Here is a 22712-nt window from a genome sequence, read left to right as displayed (position 1 = left end):
AACCCAAACTGAGCTGACTGGTGAACTCTCCTGCCAGAGAGAACCTATAAATTCTACATGAGGAAACTGTTCACTCAAATGTGCAGATAGTGATGTAAAGAATTAAGAATCATGAAAAATCAGGTACACACAATACCACCAAAGGAAATTCAGTTCACTTCAGTTCAGTCGCTCAGTCGTGTCCGACTCTTTGCGACCCCATGAATTGCAGCACACCAGGCCTCCCTGTCCATCACCCACTCCCGGAGTTCACTCAGACTCATATCCATTGAGTCAGTGATGCCATCCAGCCATCTCATCCTCTGTCGTCCCCTTCTCCTCCTGCCCCCAATCCCTCCCAGCATCAGAGTCTTTTCCAGTGAGTCAGCTCTTCGCATGAGGTGGCCAAAGTACTGGAGTTTCAGCTTTAGCATCATTCCTTCCAAAGAAATCCCAGGGCTGATCTCCTTCAGAATGGACTGGTTGGATCTCCTTGCAGTCCAAAGGAAATTAGTAAGCCTCAAATAACTGACACCTAAGAAATGTACATCTATGACCTGTCAGACAAATTAGAACAGACTTAAGTTTGGTGAACTACAGGAACGAACAGCTAAACAAAATTCAGAAAACAATGCATGAACGATATGTGAAGTCCAACAAAAATTATAAACCTCAAAAAAACATATCCTAGAGCAGAACAATATCATGAACCAAAGAATTCAATAAAGACTCAAAAGCAGACTCAACCACAGAAAAGGAAGAATCAGTAGTGTAGAGTTCAGAACACTTACAATTATCCAGACAGAGGAGCGAAAGGGAAAGACAATGAAAAAGAGCAAAGGAAGTCTGTGGGACTTAACAGGATAAAAAAGAAACAATACCCACACTATGGAAAGAGGAAGGAGAAGAAAATATATTTAAGGCAATAATGACAGAAAACCTCCCAAATCTGGGGAGAGATGGAATCCAGATCCACGAACCCTGCAGTACCCTTAGTGGGTAAGCCCAAAAAGGGCTATCTCAGACACATTTTAATTAAACCTCAAATGTCACAGATAAAGAGTTATGAAAGCATCAAGGGAAAAGAAAGTGACAAGGGAACACCCATAAAACTACTGGTGGATTTCTCAACAGAAACTTGTCAGTCCAGGAGTCAATTAGATGATACATTCAAAATACTGAAAGAGTCGTTACTCTTTCCACTCATTCACCAGGGCTCCTACGGATGGCTTTTACCTCCTGCCCTCTCTTTCTTGCTTAACTGCATGCTGAAAATGATTGCCTTCTAGCCAAGGTTATATCAGGCACCTAATGTTTACTTCTCCAGGACAACACCCCCTAACTCTCCTCCCCTTTGTGAGCATTCTCCACGCAGAAAGAAGGTCTCAGAGTGACAACCTTGAGCACAACCAGAACCCATTTCAGAACAACCTGACGCCAGCCTTAACAATCTCCGTGTCTCCAGGAGGGAAGAAGAATGCAAGACTACCTCAGCTCCATCCTTATGTACAGCCCCACTTTCTAGCCTGAAACTGTATGACCCCTTCCTAATTTCCAGAAAGTGGGGCACAGTCTTGCAAGCGTTAACCTACTGTGGCACCCTTTGCCTGGCAAGGTAATAAAGCCACTCCTTTCTACTCCTGCAAAAAAAATAATAATAATAATTAAAAAAAACTGTCCACCAAGAATTCCACACTCACAAAATGTTTATGGCATACAATATTATAGTCATACTCATGATAGAGTACTGGAAATATTGTTACACTTTTAAAATCCTACTTAGTTTCTCCATTTATGAGAGTGAGTAGCATATTATGTGGTTATGTAATACTTTGAAAGCAAAGTTATAAACAGGAAGAAAACAAAGACATTATAAATCTTATATTAAATATCACCCTATGCCTATGTTGGTTTCCCTGGTGGCTCAGACAGTAAAGAATCTGCCTACAATTCAGGAGATCCAGGTTTAATCCCTGGGTTGGGCAGATCCCTTGGAGAAGAAAATGACAACCCACTCCATATTCATGCCTAGAGAATCCCATGGACAGAGGAGCCTGGTGGGCTACAGTCCATGGGGTCACAAAAGTGGGACACAACTGAGCAACTAACACACACACATATGCTTATGTAACGATAGACTAGTATTTACATGTATCTTATGCATTTATGACATAACTGACTTTTAAAAATACGTTTTCAATATTTCTAGGCTATGTGGTTTGTCCATGAGTTTTTTCACATTACTGAAATTCTCCAAAAAATTTTTCAACATAAGACTGTTCTATACATCAGTGTCTCTTTTGCTGTCTCGTACACAGGGTTATTGTGACCATCTTTCTAAATTCCATATATATGCGTTAGTATACTGTATTGGTGTTTTTCCTTCTGGCTTACTTCACTCTGTATAATAGGCTCCAGTTTCATCCACCTCATTAGAATTGATTCAAATGTATTCTTTTTAATGGCTGAGTAATACTCCATTGTGTATATGTACCACAGCTTTCTTATCCATTCATCTGCTTATGGGCATCTAGGTTGCTTCCATGTCCTGGCTATTATAAACAGTGCTGTGATGAACATTGGGGTACACGTGTCTCTTTCCCTTCTGGTTTCCTCAGTGTGTATACCCAGCAGTGGGATTGCTGGGGACTCTGTGGGAGAGGGAGAGGGTGGGAAGATTTGGGAGAATGGCATTGAAACATGTAAAATATCATGTATGAAACGAGATGCCAGTCCAGGTTCAATGCACGATACTGGATGCTTGGGGCTAGTGCACTGGGACGATCCAGAGGGATGGTATGGGGAGGGAGGAGGGAGGAGGGATCAGGATGGGGAACACATGTATACCTGTGGCAGATTCATTTTGATATTTGGCAAAACTAATACAATTATGTAAAGTTTAAAAATAAAATAAAATTTAAAAAAGTTTTTTTTAACATATTTATTAAAAAGATGCACATATAAATGGACTGATGCAGTTTATGTCATTCAAGGGTCAACTGTATACTTTCAAGTGTACATGGAATATGTTATAGGATCAATCATATGATGGGCCACAAAACAAATCTTAGAAAATTGAAGATTAAAATCATACTAAGTATGTCCTTGGACCACAGTGGTATATGAAACTAGAAATCAACAAGAGGAAAGATGGAAAATTCATGCATGCATGGAAATTAAATACTTCTTCAACAATAAATGAATCAAAGAAGAAAATTAAAGGGGAAATAAAACATCTTGAGACAAATTTAAAGGGAAACACTACTTACCAAAACTTATGGGATGCAGCAAAGATAGTTCTAAAGAGGAAGTTCATAGAAATACTTACATTAAGAAACATGAAAGGAACATTAAGAAACAAAAAACCATAACTCTGTACCTTAAAAAACTAGAAAATGAAGAACAAATCAACTACAAAGTTAGCAGAAGGAAAGAAGTAACAGATTAGAGAAGAAATGAAATAGAGAACAGGAAAACAATAGAAAAAATTAATTTAGCTCAGTGAGACAACAGATAATCCAGCAATGAACCTATGTATATTTGGTTAATTAGTTTACAGTAAAGGAGCCAAGAATATATGGTGAGGAAAGGACAGTCCTTTCAATAAATAGCACTGGAAGCCACATGCAAAAGAATAAAACTGGAAACTTATTTTACACTTTACATAAAAATTCACTCACAATGGATTAAAGACCTGAAACCATAAAACTTCTAGAAGAAAACAGTCAGTAAGCTCCTTGACGTTGGTCTTGGTGATGATTTTTTGGATCTAACTCCAAAAGCTAAGGCAATGAAAGCAATATGAAACAAATGAGACTACATCAAACAAAAGCTTCTGTGCAACAAAGGAAAGCATCAACAAAATGAAAAGGAAACAATTTTACTTCTGAATATACAGTTTTCCAAAGAAGACATACAGATGGCCAACATCCGCATGAAACAATGCCCAGCATTACTCCTCAGGGAAATGCAAATCCAAACCATAATGAGACACAGTTTCACACCTGTTAGAATGGCTATCATAAAAAAAAAATCATGAAATAACAAGTGATGGCAAAAATGTAGAGGAAAGGGAACCCTTGCGCATTATCAGTAGGAATGCAAATTTTGCAGCCACTATAAAAAACAGTTTGGAGGTTCCTCAAAAAATTAAAAATAGAACTATCACATGATCCAGCATCTCTACTTCTGAGTATTTATAAGAAGAAAATGGAAACACTAATTTTTTTATGCATTTTTTTTAATTTTATTTTTTAACTTTACAATATTGTATTGGTTTTGCCATATATCAACATGAATCCACCACAGATACACATGTGTTCCCCATCCTGAACCCTCCTCCCTCCTCCCTCCTCCCTCCCCATACCATCCCTCTGGGTCGTCCCAGTGCACTAGCCCCAAGCATCCAGTATCGTGCATCGAACCTGGACTGGCGACTCGTTTCATACATGATATTATACATGTTTCAATGCCATTCTCCCAAATCATCCCACCCTCTCCCTCTCCCACAGAGTCCAAAAGACTGTTCTATACATCAGTGTCTCTTTTGCTGTCTCGTATACACGGTTATTGTTACCATCTTTCTAAATTCCATATATATGCGTTAGTATACTGTATTGGTGTTTTTCTTTCTGGCTTGCTTCACTCTGTATAATAGACTCCAGTTTCATCCACCTCATTAGAATTGATTCAAATGTATTCTTTTTAATGGCTGAGTAATACTCCATTGTGTATATGTACCACAGCTTTCTTATCCATTCATCTGCTGATGGACATTGCTTCCATGTCCTGGCTATTATAAACAGTGCTGTGATGAACATTGGGGTACACGTGTATCTTTCCCTTCTGGTTTCCTCAGTGTGTATGCCCAGCAGTGGAATTGCTGGGTCATAAGGCAGTTCTATTTCCAGATTTTTAAGGAATCTCCACACTGTTCTCCATAGTGGCTATACTAGTTTGCATTCCTACCAACAGTGTAAGAGGGTTCCCTTTTCTCTACACCCTCTCCAGCATTTATTGCTTGTAGACTTTTGGATCGCAGCCGTTCTGACTGGCTTGAAATGGTACCTCATAGTGGTTTTGATTTGCATTTCTCTGATAATGAGTGATGTTGAGCATCTTTTCATGGGAAACACTAATTTTAAAACATATATGAATCTCTGTGTTAATAGCATCATTATTATTTACAATAACCAAGATATGGAAACATAAATACACAACATTGAATGAATGTACAAAGAAGATGTGGTACATATTTATAAATGGACTACTATTCAACCATAAGAAAGAATGAAATCTTGCCATTTGCAACAACATGGATGGACTTGGAAGGCATTATGCTAAGTGAAGTAAGTCAAACAAAGGTAAATATAGGATCTCACTTACATGTAGAATCTCAAACAAAAAAATAGCAAACCACCACCCCTCCTCTGCAAAACCCCCCCAAAATAAAATGTGCCTCATAGATATAGAGGACAGATTGGTGCTGAGAAGAGGTGGAGGCTTGGAGGGGGCAGGAGAAATGGATGATAGGGGTCAAAGGGCACTAACGTCCACTTACAGAATAAATTACGGAGATGTAATGCATATTGCCAACAAAGGTTCGTCTAGTCAAAGCTATGGTTTTTCCTGTGGTCATGTATGGATGTGAGAGTTGGACTGTGAAGAAGGCTGAGTGCCGAAGAATTGATGCCTTTGAACTGTGGTGTTGGAGAAGACTCTTGCGAGTCCCTTGGACTGCAAAGAGATCCAACCAGTCCATTCTGAAGGAGATCAGCCCTGGGATTTCTTTGGAAGGAATGATGCTAAAGCTGAAACTCCAGTACTTTGGCCACCTCATGCGAAGAGTTGACTCATTGGAAAAGACTCTGATGCTGGGAGGGATTGGGGGCAGGAGGAGGAGGGGACGACAGAGGATGAGATGGCTGGATGGCATCACTGACTCGATGGACGTGAGTCTGAGTGAACTCCGGGAGCTGGTGATGGACAGGGAGGCCTGGTGTGTTGCGATTCATGGGGTCTCAAAGAGTCGGACACGACTGAGCGACTGAACTGAACTGAATGTATAGCATCGTCGTTGTTCAGTTGCCCAGTCATGTCCGGTTCTCCACAACCCCATGAACTGAAGCATACCAGGCCTCCCTGTCGCTCTGTAGTTAATAATACTCTATTGTATATTTGAAAGTTGCTAAGAAAATAAACTAAGTTCTCATCACAAGAAAAAATTGTCATTATATGTGGTGATGGATATTAAACATACTGTGGTGAACATTTTTCAATAGGCAAATACTGACTATGTTATATACTTGTAATATTACATGTCAGTTTACTTCAATAAAAATTTTTAAACCGTACTGTTGACTGTGTCCCATCAGATCCCCATTTAATTGGCCTGAAGTGCAGCTTGTGCACTGGTGTTTTTGAGAAGCCCTTCTCTAGATCCAATCTTCCTTCTAGTTTTTTCTCGTCTCCTTGCCTTGGTCCTGCCTGATTTGAATTTTCTGAGAAAGTGAGACCTCTTCAATGTTTTGAAGCCTGTGACTTGAGTTAATTCATCTGTTATTCCTAGTCTCAGAGCAGTCTAATGTGGCTCTCTCAGTGCAACAAAGAAGGAAGACAGCATGCTCTCTAATACCTTAGTCTTTCATTATTTAGACAGGAACTACCTTAAATGGTCTTTCTAACAGATTCCCTAAAATGATACCCTAAAAAATACTAAGAGGTTGATGTGTGGCTTAGTGGTAATTGTCTCAGTGTAATTTTCAAGGCCCATAGAATGAGTCATCAAGAATTTCCAGAGGTTTCTTATAAATACAGAATGAGTAGTTAAGGAGTTTTCAGTTTATTGGTTGGAGGACATTCCATAAAGCTGGGCATTTTTTGAAAAGAGATATTATGTATCAATACTTGGGCAAGATTGTATGTGAAAGGATTTATCCTTTAACAACGATCTAGTCATTTTCTGGCATCTTTCACTGTATCGCTGGAAGACTATGGGGTTCATGAACAGAGTTTAAATAGGATTACCAGTTAAATAGACCCAGATTTCTGCCTGGATTGTAAAACAGAAAAATAAATTCAATTAAGACCTTATCTGTGTCTCCATATTGTTCCAAGAATATGACTCAGGTGGAGCTTAGCGGTCAGGAAGGTGTGATGGTGCTATTATAATTCTCTTCAATGGAAAATGCATAAAGAGAATCTGGCTGCTTAGGGTCAGACTGCATGGATTCAAAGTTCAGTGAAGTTACTGCCTTGTTCTCTCTTACCTGGGCTGGCAAGGAAAGCCAAGAGTTGGGTGCGTGTGTGCTAAGTCGCTTCAGTCATGTCCAACTCTTTGTGACCCCATGGACTATACAGCTCTCCAAGGCCCTCTGTCCATGGGATTCTCCAGGCGAGAATACTGGAGTGGGTTTCTGCACCCTCCTCCAGGGGATCTTCCCGACCCAGGGATCAAGCCTGAATCTCTTATGTCTCCTGCATTGGCAGGTGGGGTCTTTACCACTAGCACCACCCAGGAAGTCCAAAAGACTCTAAACAGGAACCAGTTGGAGAATCCTAAAATCAGAGTTCCTAAATTAGGTAACCCTGAAGTCATTCAGTCTCAGCAGAAGTCAGCAGTATGGGCATTAAAATCTCAGGAGGTAGACTTTCTTGGCTTGGTTACAATGATGTCCCATCCACCTTAGTTTTTTTTTTTTTAATTTATTTATTTTAATTGGAGGCTAATTACTTTACAATATTGTAGTGGTTTTTGCCAAACATTGACAAATGAATCAGCCATGGGTGCACATGTGTCCCCCATCCTGAACCCCCCTCCCCCACTTCCCTCCCCATCCTCTCCCTCAGGGTTGTCCCAGTGCACTGGCTTTGAGTGCCCTGTTTTATGCATCGAACTTGCACTGGTGATCTGTTTCACATATGGTAATATACATGTTTCATTGCTATTCTCTCAAATCATCCCACCCTCACCTTCTCCCACAGTCTGTTCTTGATATCTTTGTCTCTTTTGCAGTCTCTCATATAGGGTCATCATTACCATCTTTCTAAATTCCATTTATATGTGTTAATATACTATATTGGTGTTTTTATTTCTGACTTACTTCACTCTGTATAATAGACTCCAGTTTCATCCACCTCATTAGAACTGATTCAAATGCATTATTTTTAATAGCTGAGTAATACTCCATTGTGTATATGTACCACAGCTTTCTTATCCATTTGTCTGCCAGTGGACATCTAGGTTGCTTTCTTCCATGTCCTGGCTATTATAAACAGTGCTGCGATGAACATTGGGGTACACATGTCTCTTTCAGTTCTGGTTTCCTCAGTGTGTATGCTCAGCAGTGGGATTGCTGGGTCACATGGCAGTTCTATTCCCAGTTTTTTAAGGAATCTCCACACTGCTCTCCATAGTAGCTGTACTGGTTTGCATTCCCACCAACAGTGTAAGAGGGTTCCCTTTTCTCCACACCCTCTCCAGCATTTATTGTTTGTACTTTTTGATAGCAGCCATTCTGACCAGTGTGAGATGGTACCTCATTGTGGTTTTGATTTGCATTTATCTGATGAGTGATGTTGAGCATCTTTTCATGTGTTTGTTAGCCATTTCTTTGTCTTCTTTGAAGAAATGTCTGTTTAGTTCTTTGGCCGATTTTTTGATTGGGTTGTTTATTTTTCTGGTATTGAGCTGCATGAGCTACTTGTATATTTTTGAGATTAATTCTTTGTCAGTTGCTTCGTTTACTATTATTTTCTCCCATTCTGAATGCTATTTTTTCACCTTGCTTATAGTTTCCTTTGTTGTGCAAAAGCTTTTAAGTTTAATTAGGTCTCATTTGTTCATTTTTGATTTTATTTCCATTACTCTGGGAGATGGGTCATAGAGGATCCTGCTGTGATTTATGTCAGAGAGTGTTTTGCCTATGTTTTCCCCTAGGAGTTTTATAGTTCTTAGTCTTATATTTAGATCTTTAATCTATTTTGAGTTTATTCTTGTGTATGGTGTTAGAAAGGGTTCTCGTTTCATTCTCTTGCAGGTGGTTGACCAGTTTTCCCAGCACTACTGTTAAAGAGATTGTCTTTTCTCCATTGTATATTCTTGCCTCCTTTGTCAAAGATAAGGTCTCCATCAGTTCAGTTCAGTTGCTCAGCCATGTCTGACTCTTTGCGACCCCATGAATCACAGCACGACAGGCCTCCTTGTCCATCACCAACTCCCGGAGTTCACTGAGACTCATGTCCATCTAGTTGGTGATGCCATCCAGTCATCTCATCCTCTGTTGTCCCCCTCTCCTCCTGCCCCCAATCCCTACCAGCATCAGAGTCTTTTCCAATGAGTCAACTCTTCACATGAGGTGGCCAAAGTATTGGAGTTTCAGCTTTAGCATCAGTCCTTCCAAAGAACACCCAGGACTGATCTCCTTTAGAATGGACTGGTTGGATCTCCTTGCAGTCCAAGGGACTCTCAAGAGTCTTCTCCAACACCACAGTTCAAAAGCATCCATTATTTGGTGCTCAGCTTTCTTCGCAGTCCAACTCTCACATCTATACATGACCACTGGAAAAACTATAGCTTTTACTAGATAGAACTTTGTTGGCAAAGTAATGTCTCTGCTTTTGAATATGCTATCTAGGTTGGTCATAACTTTCCTTCCAAGGAGCAAGCATCTTTTAATTTCATGGCTGCAGTCACCATCCGCAGTGATTTTGGAGCCCAAAAAATAAAGGCTGCCACTGTTTCTCCATCTATTTGCCATGAACTGATGGGACCAGATGCCATGATCTTAGTTTTCTGAATGTTGAGCTTTAAGCCAACTTTTTCACTCTCCTCTTTGACTTTCATCAAGAGGCTTTTTAGTTCCTCTTCACTTTCTGCCATAAGGGTGGTGTCATCTGCATATCTGAGGTTATTGGTATTTCTCCTGGCAATCTTGATTCCAGCTTGTGCTTCTTCCAGCACAGCGTTTCTCATGATGTACTCTGAATAGAAGTTAAATAAGCAGGGTGACAATATACAGCCTTGAAGTACTCCTTTTCCTATTTGGAATCAGTCTGTTGCTGCATGTCTAGTTCTAACTGTTGCTTCCTGACCTGCATATAGGTTTCTCAAGAGGCAGGTCAGGTGGTCTGCTATTCCCATCTCTTTCAGAATTTTCCACAGTTTATTGTGAGATACCAAGGGAACATTTCATGCAAAGATGGGCTCGATAAAGGACAGAAATGGTATGGACCTAACAGAAGCAGAAGATATTAAGAAGAGGTGGCAAGAATACACAGAAGAACTGTACAAAAAAGATATTCATGATCAAGATAATCACAATGGTGTGATCAGTCACCTAGAGCCAGACATCCTGGAATGTGAAGGCAAGTGGGCCTTAGAAAGCATCACTACGAACAAAGCTAGTGGAGGTGATGGAATTCCAGTTGAGCCATTTCAAATCCTGGAAGATGATGCTGTGAAAGTGTTGCACTCAATATGCCAGCAAATTTGGAAAACTCAGCAGTGGCCACCGGACTGGAAAAGGTCAGTTTTCATTCCAATCCCAAAGAAAGGCAATGCGAAAGAATGCTCAAACTACTGCACAATTGCACTCATCTCACACACTAGTAAAGTAATGCTCAAAATTCTCCAAGCCAGGCTTCAGCAATATGTGAACCGTGAACTTCCTGATGTTCAAGCTGGTTTTAGAAAAGGCAGAGGAACCAGAGATCAAATTGCCAACATCCTCTGGATCATGGAAAAAGCAAGAGAGTTCCAGAAAAAGATCTATTTCTGCTTTATTGACTATGCCAAAGCCTTTGACTGTGTGGATCACAATAAACTGTGAAAAATTCTGAAAGAGATGGGAATACCAGACCACCTGACCTGTGCACTGCTTTTACTAAATCCCATAGGTTTTGGGTTGTTGTGTTTTCATTTTCATTTGTTTCTATGCATATTTTGATTTCTTCTGTGATTTGTTGGTTATTCAGAAGCATCTTGTTTAGCCTCCATATGCTTGTATTTTTAATAGTCTTTTTCCTGTAGTTGACATTTAATCTTACCACACTGTGATCAGAAAAGATGCTTGAAATGATTTCAATTTTTTTGCATTAACCAAGGCTAGATTTATGGCCCAGGATGTGATCTATCCTGGAGAAGGTTCCGTGTGCACTTGAGAAAAAGTTGAAATTCATTGTTTTTGGGTGAAATGCCTGATAGATATCAATTAGGTCTAACTGGTCCATTGTATCATTTAAAGTTTGTGTTTCCTTGCTAATTTTCTGTTTGGTTGATCTATCCATAGGTGTGAATGGGGTATTAAAGTCTCCCACTATTATTGTGTTACTGTTAATTTCCCCTTTCATACCTGTTAGCATTTGCCTTACATATTGGGGTGCTCCTATGTTGGGTGCATATATATTTATAATTATTATATCTTCTTCTTGGATTGATCTTTGATCATTATGTAGTGTCCTTCTTTGTCTCTTTTCACGGCCTTTATTTCAAAGTCTATTTTATCTGATATGAGTATTGCTACTCCTGCTTTCTTTTGGTCTCCATTTTCATGAAATATCTTTTTCCAGCCCTTCACTTTCAGTCTGTATGTGTCCCTTGGTTTGAGATGGGTCTCTTGTAGACAGCATATATAGGGGTCTTGTTTTTGTATCCATTCAGCCAGTCTTTGTCTTTTGGTTGGGGCATTCAACCCATTTACATTTAAGTAATTATTGATAAGTATGATCCCATTGCCATTTACTTTGTTGTTTTGGTTTCAAGTTTATAAACCTTTTCTGTATTTCCTGTCTAGAGAAGATCCTTTAGCATTTATTGAAGATCTGGTTTGCATCCACCCTAGTTTTAACATGTCTCTAAAAGTGATATCAAGTCATATGGAGCCTCATAGCCAACATGTCCAAACTCTTATTCTTGACAGGACAGAAATGTCCCCAAAAGAATTCAGACTCTATTAGCTGTGGTGCATCTGCCTCACTTGATTTATCTAGACTTTCAGGGAAGCAACTGTATATCCTGTCTGTACCACCTCCCTCCTCTAGATACAATTTAGTATATTCCTTGTTAAATGAAGGAATCCTTTCTGATTTGTCTTTAATTTACCTTTTTCTACTTCAAGAGATTATTCCCTTGGAGAATTGCTTAACTAAGCCAGTCTTTATTGAATCAATGTTTCAGAGTTTATAGACATAAGAATGTGCCTTTTTGGGAGTCTTCATATTCCTAAAACAGAAGGAACCATTTACTTGTATTATAGATCTGCATGTCCCTTCTTCATCCTTCAAGTTATACACATTTTAATGTATTCCAGTCCTGTTTAATTTGTATATTCATGATACTTTATTATATTTTTGATATGCAGACCACACATTAAGCTCCACAAGGAGGATGATATATCATGACTCTTTGATATCGTTATAGGTGTTTAATAAACATTTGAAGATGAATAATCAAAACAAAAATAATTAGAGGTGAAAAGAAGGAGAACCACATTTTACAGGCTGGAAAGATGGCAAAGTATAAGAATATTTTATAGTTGTCAGAGATCCTCATAGGGCCCCTGTGCTGGACAAGGAGGAAGGATGGAGAAGATGGGGTTGGAATTTAGTAATATAGGCACATGATATCATGACAATTATTTGAATGGAGAGTAATAGGATATATATATATATATATATATATATATATTATTTGCTTTGGGAAGAAGTATGAATGCAAATTAAAAACACAAAATTGTATCCTTATAAATTAGTTATTTAAAAAATCACTTCTCTCCAAAAGCAATTAGTTTGTTTGCAGTTTTTGTTTCTCTGACTTCATTTTTTAGAAGACCTCAGAGTTTCTGCACTTTCTGCTCATTCATAGCTTGTAAAAATGTGTCAAGTATTCTTCTAAAATTTCAAGGCAATGCAAATCCATTCTCCTCCCAAATTTTCTTTGTTCTTATTCCCAGTTATATCTGGTCCCATCACTTCATGGCAAATAGATGGGGAAACAATGAAAACAGTGAGAGACTTTATTTTGGGGGGCTCCAAAATCACTGCAGATAGTTATTGCAGCCATGAAATTAAAAGATGCTTTGTCCTTGGAAGAGAAGCTATGACCAACATAGATAGCATATTAAAAAGCAGAGATATTACTTTACCAACAAAGGTCCATGCTTTTGGAACTGTGGTGTTGGAGAAGACTCTTGAGAGTCCCTTGGACTGCAAGGATATCCAACCAGTCCATCCTAAAGGAAATCAGTCCTGAATATTCATTGGAAGGACTGATGCTGAAGCTGTAACTCCAGTACTTTGGCCACCTGATGCAAAGAATTGACTCCTTGGAAAAGATCCTGATGCTGGGAAAGATTGAAGGTGGGAGGAGAAGGGGACGACAGAGGATGAGATGGTTGGATGGCATCACCAACTTGATGGACATGAGTTTGAGTAAACTCCGGGAGTTGGTGATGGATGGGGAAGCCTGGCATGCTGCAGTCCATGGGGTTGCAAAGAGTCGGACATGACTGAGTGACTGAACTGATACTGATATCTTTAATTATTTGTCCTATCCTTCCTAATTCAACATTTTTACATTGAAAACAAATTATAAGATTGTATATGTTAATATATAGAGATTATTGCTATACTATAAATTTGTATTTAGACAAAAATAAAAATTCAAAACATTCCCATATTGTTATAGGTACATGCATCTATAGGAGATGTCAAAAACACATACAGGAAGAATGATACTAGCTATAGGATAATATTCAGCTCTGGAGCAATTCCCTGCATTCTCCAAACATTCCCAGCCATTTAAGCCAGTGTTCTAAAAATTTAGGGTCATAGAAAAGGCAGAAGGGTGTGTTTTAAACATGAAGATTCCTGGGCTTCAGAAACTTTGATGCAGCATGCCTGGGTTACGGTTGACAGATATGTACTTGAAAAAGAATCCCACAGGATGCAGTTGCAGGTGATACAGAGGACCATCCTAAATTCACACCCAAACACGTGAAGCTGGCAGGTAGGTAGAGGAGATGGAAGCTCAGGTGAAAGGGTCAGAGCTAAGACAGGATTGGCTGTCATTGGTTTATAGACAGAGTTCATGCCTCGGAAGTGGTTGGGAGTATCTAAGGGAGGGTGCAGAGAGAGAAGAGTGGTGGTCCAAGGATAGAAAGACAAAGTGCAAGAGGGAGAAAGAGAAGTCTCCAAAGGACAGCCAAGGTATGGCCAGAGAGAGCACACCATGATACAGAGGTGAAGATGGCAGAGTTCAAGAAGGAGGGCGTGCCTGGCAGGCCAAATGAAACAAAACCGGGAAAGGGAAGACCTAAAAATGTTCATCGTCTGTATAGTTTAACTCAGGCACTACAATGGTTGTTCTCGAAAGGTAGTGTTATTACTGTATTTCTAGGCACCTGATGCATTGTAAATATTTGGTAAACTAAACTGAATAATCAAGGGAGGCCGCCATATGAGTTTTAAAGACCTCACCTGTAGCTCAGTTCCATTAAGTAACTTCATTAGGAGAAACAAATGTTATATGGATGTAACCATCCACAATGGAGAATTAATTGTAACTAGGTCAATAAAACTCTTGTTTTTGTTTTGTTTTGAGCCATCTGCTAAGATGTGGTAATGACATTTAAAAAACAGTACCCAACCTTTGTTTGTGTGTGATGCTATTCTGGACAATGTAATTTTACCAGTAATTAAAAAAAATAAAGCTAAGACCTTCAAAATCTTTAAGCTTAGGTTTTTCCCTTATAAATGATCTTTCATGATCATTTATAGAAATGTATTTAGTCATGAGAAGAAGAAAAACACATTAAAGAAGGTAAACGACTCTCTACAAATGCCCAAGTGCTGGTTGCTAAGACAACTGCTGGGGTTTATTGAATATAGAGCAAAAAAAATCAATCAGAAATCATTGGAAGAACTTGCATGGGTACATAAACCATTTCTGCCTCATAATTGCAGGAACTTTCCTACATCTGTGTACCACATGAAGAGGGTTTGTGTTTGTGTCAGTCGGCGGAATTCCAAGGAAAGTTGCCTTCTTGATGTGTTCTCACCATTTTAATTCCCTTCCATAACATGACCTTCTCAACACCCAAGTAATTTATTAAAATTACAGTGGTTAAAAAAAAAAAAAAGTAGCCCATTACCTGCCTCTTTTGTACCAATGTCACTTAATTCTTGGCTCCCAAGAATGGCTCCCATTCTTGGTTTCTTTGAATCAAACAGTTTTCAGGTTTATATATAGAAGTCATTTACATCCATGTAGCAGCTTCTTCCCCCACGTGGCATGTGCTTGACTCGTCAAGAAACCACAAGGAGGGAGGGATGGTCTCAGGAAGCTACCCTGCCAATCTCTCCCAGATTTCCTTTCTCTCTCTCTCAGGGAATCTATTATTCTCTATTCCCAGCTTCCTGAGGTGCTAAGACGACTAAGAAACGATTGCCAAGGTTTTCAGACTTTTGAGTGGAAAACATTGTTATGTTTATGGGATAGAGAGACACCCTATGAATGAAATAAAAGATCAAGGGTAGCCACATACACCAGACATCAGCTGTATGACCTTCTCATGGCAGCTGCAAGAACTTAGTAGGAGGGTTCTTACGGTCATTGGGTGATAGCCTTTAGTCTATTGAGCTCACTAATCTCATAAGGAAATGATCAGTCTCTCAGACTGGACTGTGCATAGTTCATTTATGAGATGACCAAGTAACAGAGTGACCCATTGAGAAGATCTCTGCTTCTCTAATCTATGCTACACACTCCCCACAGATTAATCCCAAAGTGCCTCCTTCAGAACAGTGTTTTTCAAATTTTAGTGGGTTGAGGCACGTTAGTGGATCCTAGCATATATTTAGTGAGTTGAAACATGAAAAGAAAAAAGATGAAAATAGAAAAGAGGATAGCATCAGAACAAATATCATCTAATAAGGGTAAATGTGTATTGTGAAACTTTCATTTCATTCTCTTCTTATGTAGGTATACACTGGATTGCTAGATTGGATACATTTCTGGTTCTGACCAGAAAGGTTAGAAAGCCAGACTCGTCCTTGCTGAGAATTCCTCAGTGATCTCTCTTGTATACAGAAAAAAAGAAACAATTCCAACTCCTTTACTCAAAGGCTGGAATTGTCCCCCAAATCCACTGTACTTCCATAACATTATGCTGGGTTCCAACTTTTTCACTCACTGTCCTCCCAGTGTACCTCTCAGGATCCTTACCCCACTCTGCCCTTTATTCATAAGTTTCTTCTCCTCTTAATGGTTTTCATATTCTACTCTCCTTTTGGGACCATTCGAAACTTATCTTTTCATTTAACCATACGATTGCTAGTTCCTCTCATCACTCACCTCTTCCTAGCTGTTCTGCTCATTTCCATATATTCTCTCTCTGTTCCCTCTGCATTGCTCTTTATCCATCTCCCATCCCACTTCATTCCCACACCTCCTGCCGACAACCTGTGTCTGCCTCATTTCCTGTTGCTTTCCTCTTAGCATGTACCTCCAGCTTATCATATCCTCATTATCCTATTTTATTGTTGTTTATAATTCCTGCTCTCTTGTGTATATCTCTGTCTCCCCACTTGACTGAAAGCAACTTGAGCCTGTGAACTTGAACTGTGGATCATAGTTTTTCAGTATCCCTTATAATGTCTGGCACGGTGCAGGATATATAGCACGTGCTCAGTAAAGCCTTGACTTAAATCAGTCATGGCCATTGAAGCCTCTCCTCTTATGCAGTGGCCCCTGCCAGAGTCGCCCCCAGCCATGACCTCCTCCGCACCCCTTCCCTAACCCTACAAGGCGGGCTTGTGTGCTGTGGGCCAGACTCAGGAGCAGATGCTTATAGGTGGCTCCCATACACACAGCTGAGCCCCAGGAGCCATGCAACTAAGGAAGAAGAGATGAAATCTTTCCTCACAGCTACACAACAATGGATTTACAGCCCAGCAACTGGCTTTGTACACTCAGCACCTGCAGAATGTCTGAATGGACAATGAATGCTCCTGCAGCTGAGACAGGTCTAGCTTTAGCAGCTGTGGACTTTACAAGCACGTACACACGGATGTTGGACCAGGCCAAAGTCTGAGCTGCCCCCTTAGCACCCATAGTGAGTCCAGATCTATGATTACTGCAATCCTGGGACCTGACTTCAGGGGATCTATGCTGGTGGCTTGGTGAAAACAATGCTCAAGAAATATCCAGGTGGCTCAGTGAGGAAAGAATCCACTTGCAGTACAAGAGACATGTGTTTGATCCCTAGATTGGGAAGATCCCCTGGAGAAGGAAGTTGCAACCCACTACAGTGTTCTTGCCTGGAGAAGCCCATGGACAGAGGAGCCTGGTGGGCTACAGTCCAAGGTGTTGCAAAGAGTTGGACATGACTGAAGTGACTTAGCATGCATGCAAGAAACACAAGGCCAGCTGCCGGTATACAGATATTGAAGGTGGGAATGAGAGATGTCATAACAGTATAATCTGAGGGCCTGCACAACAGACGAAAATTGACACAGGAGCACACCTGCACGTGAGTAGCTCAAGAGGAGGAATACTCAACGGCTTCTGTCCCAGCAGGAGTGCTCCAACCTCACCTAACTCACATCACAGATCAGAAACACAGCCAAGAAACAGATCTGGGAGCTACTACTCCAAGAACTAGGGAGCAGATCCTGTACAACCACAGAACAATTCCAGTGCAGGCTCTGTCACTGCAACATCCATCATACCCTCTATCAAGGGGGTAATGGACAGCATACACTGAAGAAGAGGTGGCAGACATCTATACTAAAAGCAGCCTTAGCACCAGGAAAAAAAAACCCACATAGGCTACACAAAAATGTCCCTACATAAAAACAGCCCTCCAAGACACAATCTGAGGGTCTGTCATTTGAAAGAAGAACCCCCAGAGCATTTAACCTTGGAGATGAGCAGAGGTGAGTGCAGGAGCGCCACAGGGCTGAGGAAAATGGAGTCCACTCTTAGAGGGCACACACAAGGTGTCATGCACTGGACCAGCAAAGAGAAGTGCGTACACAGCAACCTGGGTGAGACCCACCTGGGGGTCCTGGAGGGTCTCCTGGGAGGGGAGGGTCGGCTGTAGCTCACTGTGGGGGCAAGGAGACTGGAACTGGAGACCCCAGGGCATACTGATCAGTGTGAGCTCTCGAGGAGGTCCCAATTTTGGCACCAAGACCCAGCCCAACCTAGCAACCTACAGCCCCCAGTGCTGGAAAGCCTCAAGCCCAATAAAGTAGATAGGAACAGTGTCACCCATCAGGAGACAGGCTGCCTAAAGTTGCACTGAGCTCACAGCCACCTCAAATCACACCCCCTGACACCCCCTTCCCCCACAGAGGAACAAGACCTAGCTCCACTCACCGGGGGCAGGTGCCAGTCCCTCCCACCGGGACACCTACCTCACCCCAGGACCAGCCCCAGGACCAACCCCTCATCCACCAGGGGCCAGACACCAGAAGCAAGAGGAATTGTGATCCTGCAGTCTGCGGAAAGGAGACCACAAACACAGAAATACAAGATGAGAAAACAGAGAAATGTGTGCAGATGAAGCAACAAAAATTAAAACCCAAAATAACCAAAGGAAGAGAAGATAGACAATCTACCTGAAAAACAATTCAGAGTAATAATGGTAAATATGATTCAAAATCTGAGAAAAAGAATGGAGGCATAGACCAAGAAGATACCAGAAATGTTTTAAAAAGAGAAGATTTAAAGAACAAACAGAGGTGAACAACATAATAACTTAAAAATTACCCCAGAAAGCAGAAGAACGGTAAGTGAGCTGGAAGATAGAATGGTGGAGTCACCGCCACAGAGCAGAATAGAGACAAAAGAATGAAAAGAAATGAGGACAGTTACAGAAACCTCTAGGGAGGGAGAGTGTGAGTGTGAGTGTGTGAGTGTGTGTGTGTGTGTGTGTGTGTAACTGACTCACTTTGCTGCACACCTGAAACTAACACAACATTGTAAATCAACTATACTGCAATAAAAATTATTTTTTAAAAACTCAGTCATGATCCCTTCCTTTGTACCAAAATTCTACCCTACTGACTCCAACATTTTTTCCCTAGATAGAGTCTTTTACATTTGAATTGGCTTTTCCATTTCTCAAGTTTTTTCATATCTCTCATCTCAGTTGCTTTTATCTACAAAGACTTAATAAAGTAGGCATGAGTCACGATACTTATTCTTAAAAGATGAGGACATTGAGCCTCAAAGAGGTTTGTAACTGTGACACATATTGCCACCAGTGTACTTAGAACCAAAATCGAATGCAACCTATTCTGTGCCTATTATCCACCCTCCTCCAACAGAAACTTGAAAACAACAATCACGTAGAATAATAATGTGCTCTCAGTATAAAGCGTTGTATGTAGAGGAAAAGCCCCAAGAAATAGCAAACAAGGCATATCCGGTTTTATGCAATGAGAGTCGGAACACCATGTTCTAGACCCAAATGCTGGCTGTCTATTTTGCTTCTGTACTTGTGCTTGTATTCTAAGGATGCCACAGAAAGGGGGAGAAAATCCATGTACTGCTAACAGATATTGTGTTGGCTTCCACTGTCGGGTTGACAGTCTTTTCATTTAATTCATCTTAGCAATTAGCTGGGACTCTGTTCTGTGTTACAAGTGATTAACATGTTCTTTTAATATTAATTTAATAATGTGTTTCTTACCAAGCTGTTCTCCTAAATGTTGGCCCCTCTCGGTTGAGATGACTCGCTCATCTTCCATGTCACATTTGTTCCCAACCAGGATAACCTGGGCATTATCCCACGAGTATGTTTTGATTTGAGTTGACCTAAAAAGGAAAAAAGAAAAGGCAAAAAACTGGTCAGAGGAAAGTGTAACAACATAAAATGAAGGAGAAGAAATATATCCCACAGATGATGGTAACAGCAAAAGATGAAGCCCAAATGCCTGACATTTAGAATTAATTAGTTCAGTGCAAGTCTACCCTTCAGATACTCATTTGGGATCACATGAGTCAAATATCAGGGGACCTGTGGTGGTGTACTGAGAATTCTTCTGGATTTGATGAGATTAATATTACTACTGCTTCCTCCTTCTCTTCTACTCCACATTCCACAGTACTTTTATAACTGGAATGAGTGGCCAACCATCCCAGTTTGCCCAAGATGTTCCCAGTGTTAGCAGTAAAAGTCCTTTGTCCCAAGAAACCCTTTACTTCCAAGAAACGTGAGGTGGCTGGTCACTACAGTCCATCACAGGAAAACCTCATTTTACCATGTTACAATCACAACTTAAAGAGCTAAGACAATTCAGTTAGGAAACATGGGGCCAATTATAATATTAAAAAAAAACAGATTATAAGAATTAATATTCTCATGCCTTACATTTTTCAGAGAAAAATGCCAGGTTTGTTAATATCACAATTACAATACAATGACCTAGTGTTTTAAGTTACCATGAACAGGATGGCTAGAATTCAGAATAAGCTTCCAGTACGGATCATAAGGCTCATAACCAACTTTTGAGTTCCATACTTAGATGATAATTATAATAGTTAATATTTACAGGTACTGTTTCAAACTCTTTATGTATGTTAACTTAATCCTTAGAGTAACTCAATGGAGATACCATTATGATCTCCAGTTTATAGTTGAGGAAAATGAGGTATAGAGAGGTTAAAAAATTTGCTCAAGACAACTCAGCTAGTAAAGCAGTAAATATGGAAACCAAACCCAGGCAGCATAGTTCTTAAATGCACATCAGTACTACTCATTAAAAGTCTGAGAAGTTAAGTTCTAGTCTATTTGCTGTCATTTCAGAACAGAAGCTGAAAGGAAGCCATGTTCTTTAATCCTCCCTTTTTATTGGCCACGTTCTTATTTGATAACAATTCAAGATAGGTGGGAAAGACACATCACCCAGAGGGTGGTCAAGAGAGAGATCAAAAACCTAAAAAAACGTTGAAAGTTTAATGAAGGGATTTGTAAAGTGCCCAAAAGAGAAGCTTGGTGTGTTCTTACTAGCAACTGTCAAATCTTCCAGGATTTTAAAACAGAAAATAGTGGTGAACTGTTCTCAACTTGGAGAGAGAACGAAAGCCAGTAGCTTTAAACTGTAGCGGGAGAGCTTTCAAGGAGATGTCATCACTACTTCTCCCTTCCAAGAAGAAAGGAGAGAGCTGAGAGGCAGACAGGTCTGATTTCAGAGTACTTCCCTGAACCAAGGACAAGTTTTCAAATGAGATTAAAATATCTGGTGAAAGATACCTTTGGTTCCATGTGAGCATCTCAAGGTGCAACATATTTTATCAGAAAAATCCAGGGATAGGACACCTTTCTAATTCTGACACCTAAGTTAATAATGTATTCCTCTAGCAACAGTGACATTCAACATGTATCTATAAACTGGGAAAATAAAGGCAGATATTCAAAACCTAAGCTTTTTCACTTACCTCATCTTATATAAGTGTGGAGTATATGAAAAATGAATTAAGAGTAAATTAAGGTGTAAAAAATATTTTATACCTGGACACATCTTAAATCTCAAGTGGTAACATAACTGTATAAAGAAATTTCAAAGGTTCTTTGAAAGGAACTCTAATCACATTTCTTTAGGTAATTAAAAAAAAGAAAAATTATCCCTTTGCTCGTGTAGTTCTTGTTAGCCAAGGCTTGGCCTATGCCTAGAAAGGGCCTAGGTTGAGAGCCCTTCTGTTAATGGGGAGAGTTCTTATCTTGGCACACAGCTAGAAATAAAATACACAGAATGAGGTTAAGGAGAGCAGTCTCAGGAGAATGTCCTACTCGCAGAAGGGGTGGGGGCTGGTGTGTAAATGGCACGGCCTGCTGAATTTACCAAGGGCGAAGGCTTGCCTGAAACAATTCAGCCTGGGATAGGGGTGCACTTTTGTGAAGGTTAAAAAAACAAAAGACACGAGCTGATTTTTACTGTTTAACCAGGTTAAAAAAAAAAAAAAAAAAACTTCCCTTGTGGCTCAGATGGTAAAAGTGTCTCCCTACAATGCAGGAGACCTGGGTTCGATCCCCGGGTCGGGAAGATCCCCTGGAGAAGGAAATGGCAACCCACTCCAGTATTCTTGCCTGAAAAATCCCATGGACAGAGGAGCCTGGTAGGCTACAGTCCATGGGGTCACAAAGAGTTGCACACGACTGAGTGACTTCACTTTCTTTCACTTGACCAAGTTAATGGAATGCTTGCTTTTCCCATTAAATATGTCTGTAGTTCTGCTAACATAATAACTCATGGAGGTCTTAGTATGCCACAGTGATAGACTATACATCTATTCATGCACAATATTCCCTGTTTATACTATATATATAGTATATATGTGTGTGTGTGTGTGTATAATTTGGGGAGGCCATGATTACATCAAACATACCCCTTTCTGTTAGTTCTTATATGAGAAATAGTTCACTGTAACCTCTGCAATGTCTTAAATTGACAAGGAAATAATTTAAAACAAACATTTTCTATAATTACCAAGGAATTCTACAGAACCATTATCTTAAAAGCTTAAAGAGCCATTGGAGACCATTTCTTTTTTTAATCAAGTAATAATTATGGTCTGGGCTATCTGTGCTGAGGTGAACAAAACATTAATTTGCCATCAGAGCTGTTTAGTTGAGTAAGATTTGTTTCTGACTAGTTCGGACTTCCTGACAATGTCCACCATCAACAGGGTTCAGTTCAGTTCAGTTGCTCAGTGTCCAACTCTTTGT

General features: G+C 40.1%; 1 protein-coding gene across 7 annotated transcripts in view; it reads right to left on the bottom strand.

The window, feature by feature from the left end:
* Positions 1–22712, bottom strand: part of RAB3C (RAB3C, member RAS oncogene family) — a 365186-nt gene that overhangs the window by 12996 nt on the left and 329478 nt on the right. For all 7 annotated transcript variants that reach the window (XM_086361829.1, XM_086361828.1, XM_086361824.1 and 4 more), the window contains one exon: positions 19677–19801. In XM_086361829.1, coding sequence (XP_086217955.1) covers positions 19677–19801 — 125 coding nt within the window. The remainder of the gene's footprint in view (positions 1–19676; positions 19802–22712) is intronic.

This window comes from Bos grunniens, chromosome 20 (genome assembly GCF_055505025.1).
Source record: "Bos grunniens cultivar Pamir isolate PY7600 chromosome 20, Bosgru_T2T1.0, whole genome shotgun sequence".
Taxonomy (NCBI): Eukaryota; Metazoa; Chordata; class Mammalia; order Artiodactyla; family Bovidae; genus Bos; species Bos grunniens.
This window is presented reverse-complemented; position numbering and strand designations above follow the sequence as displayed.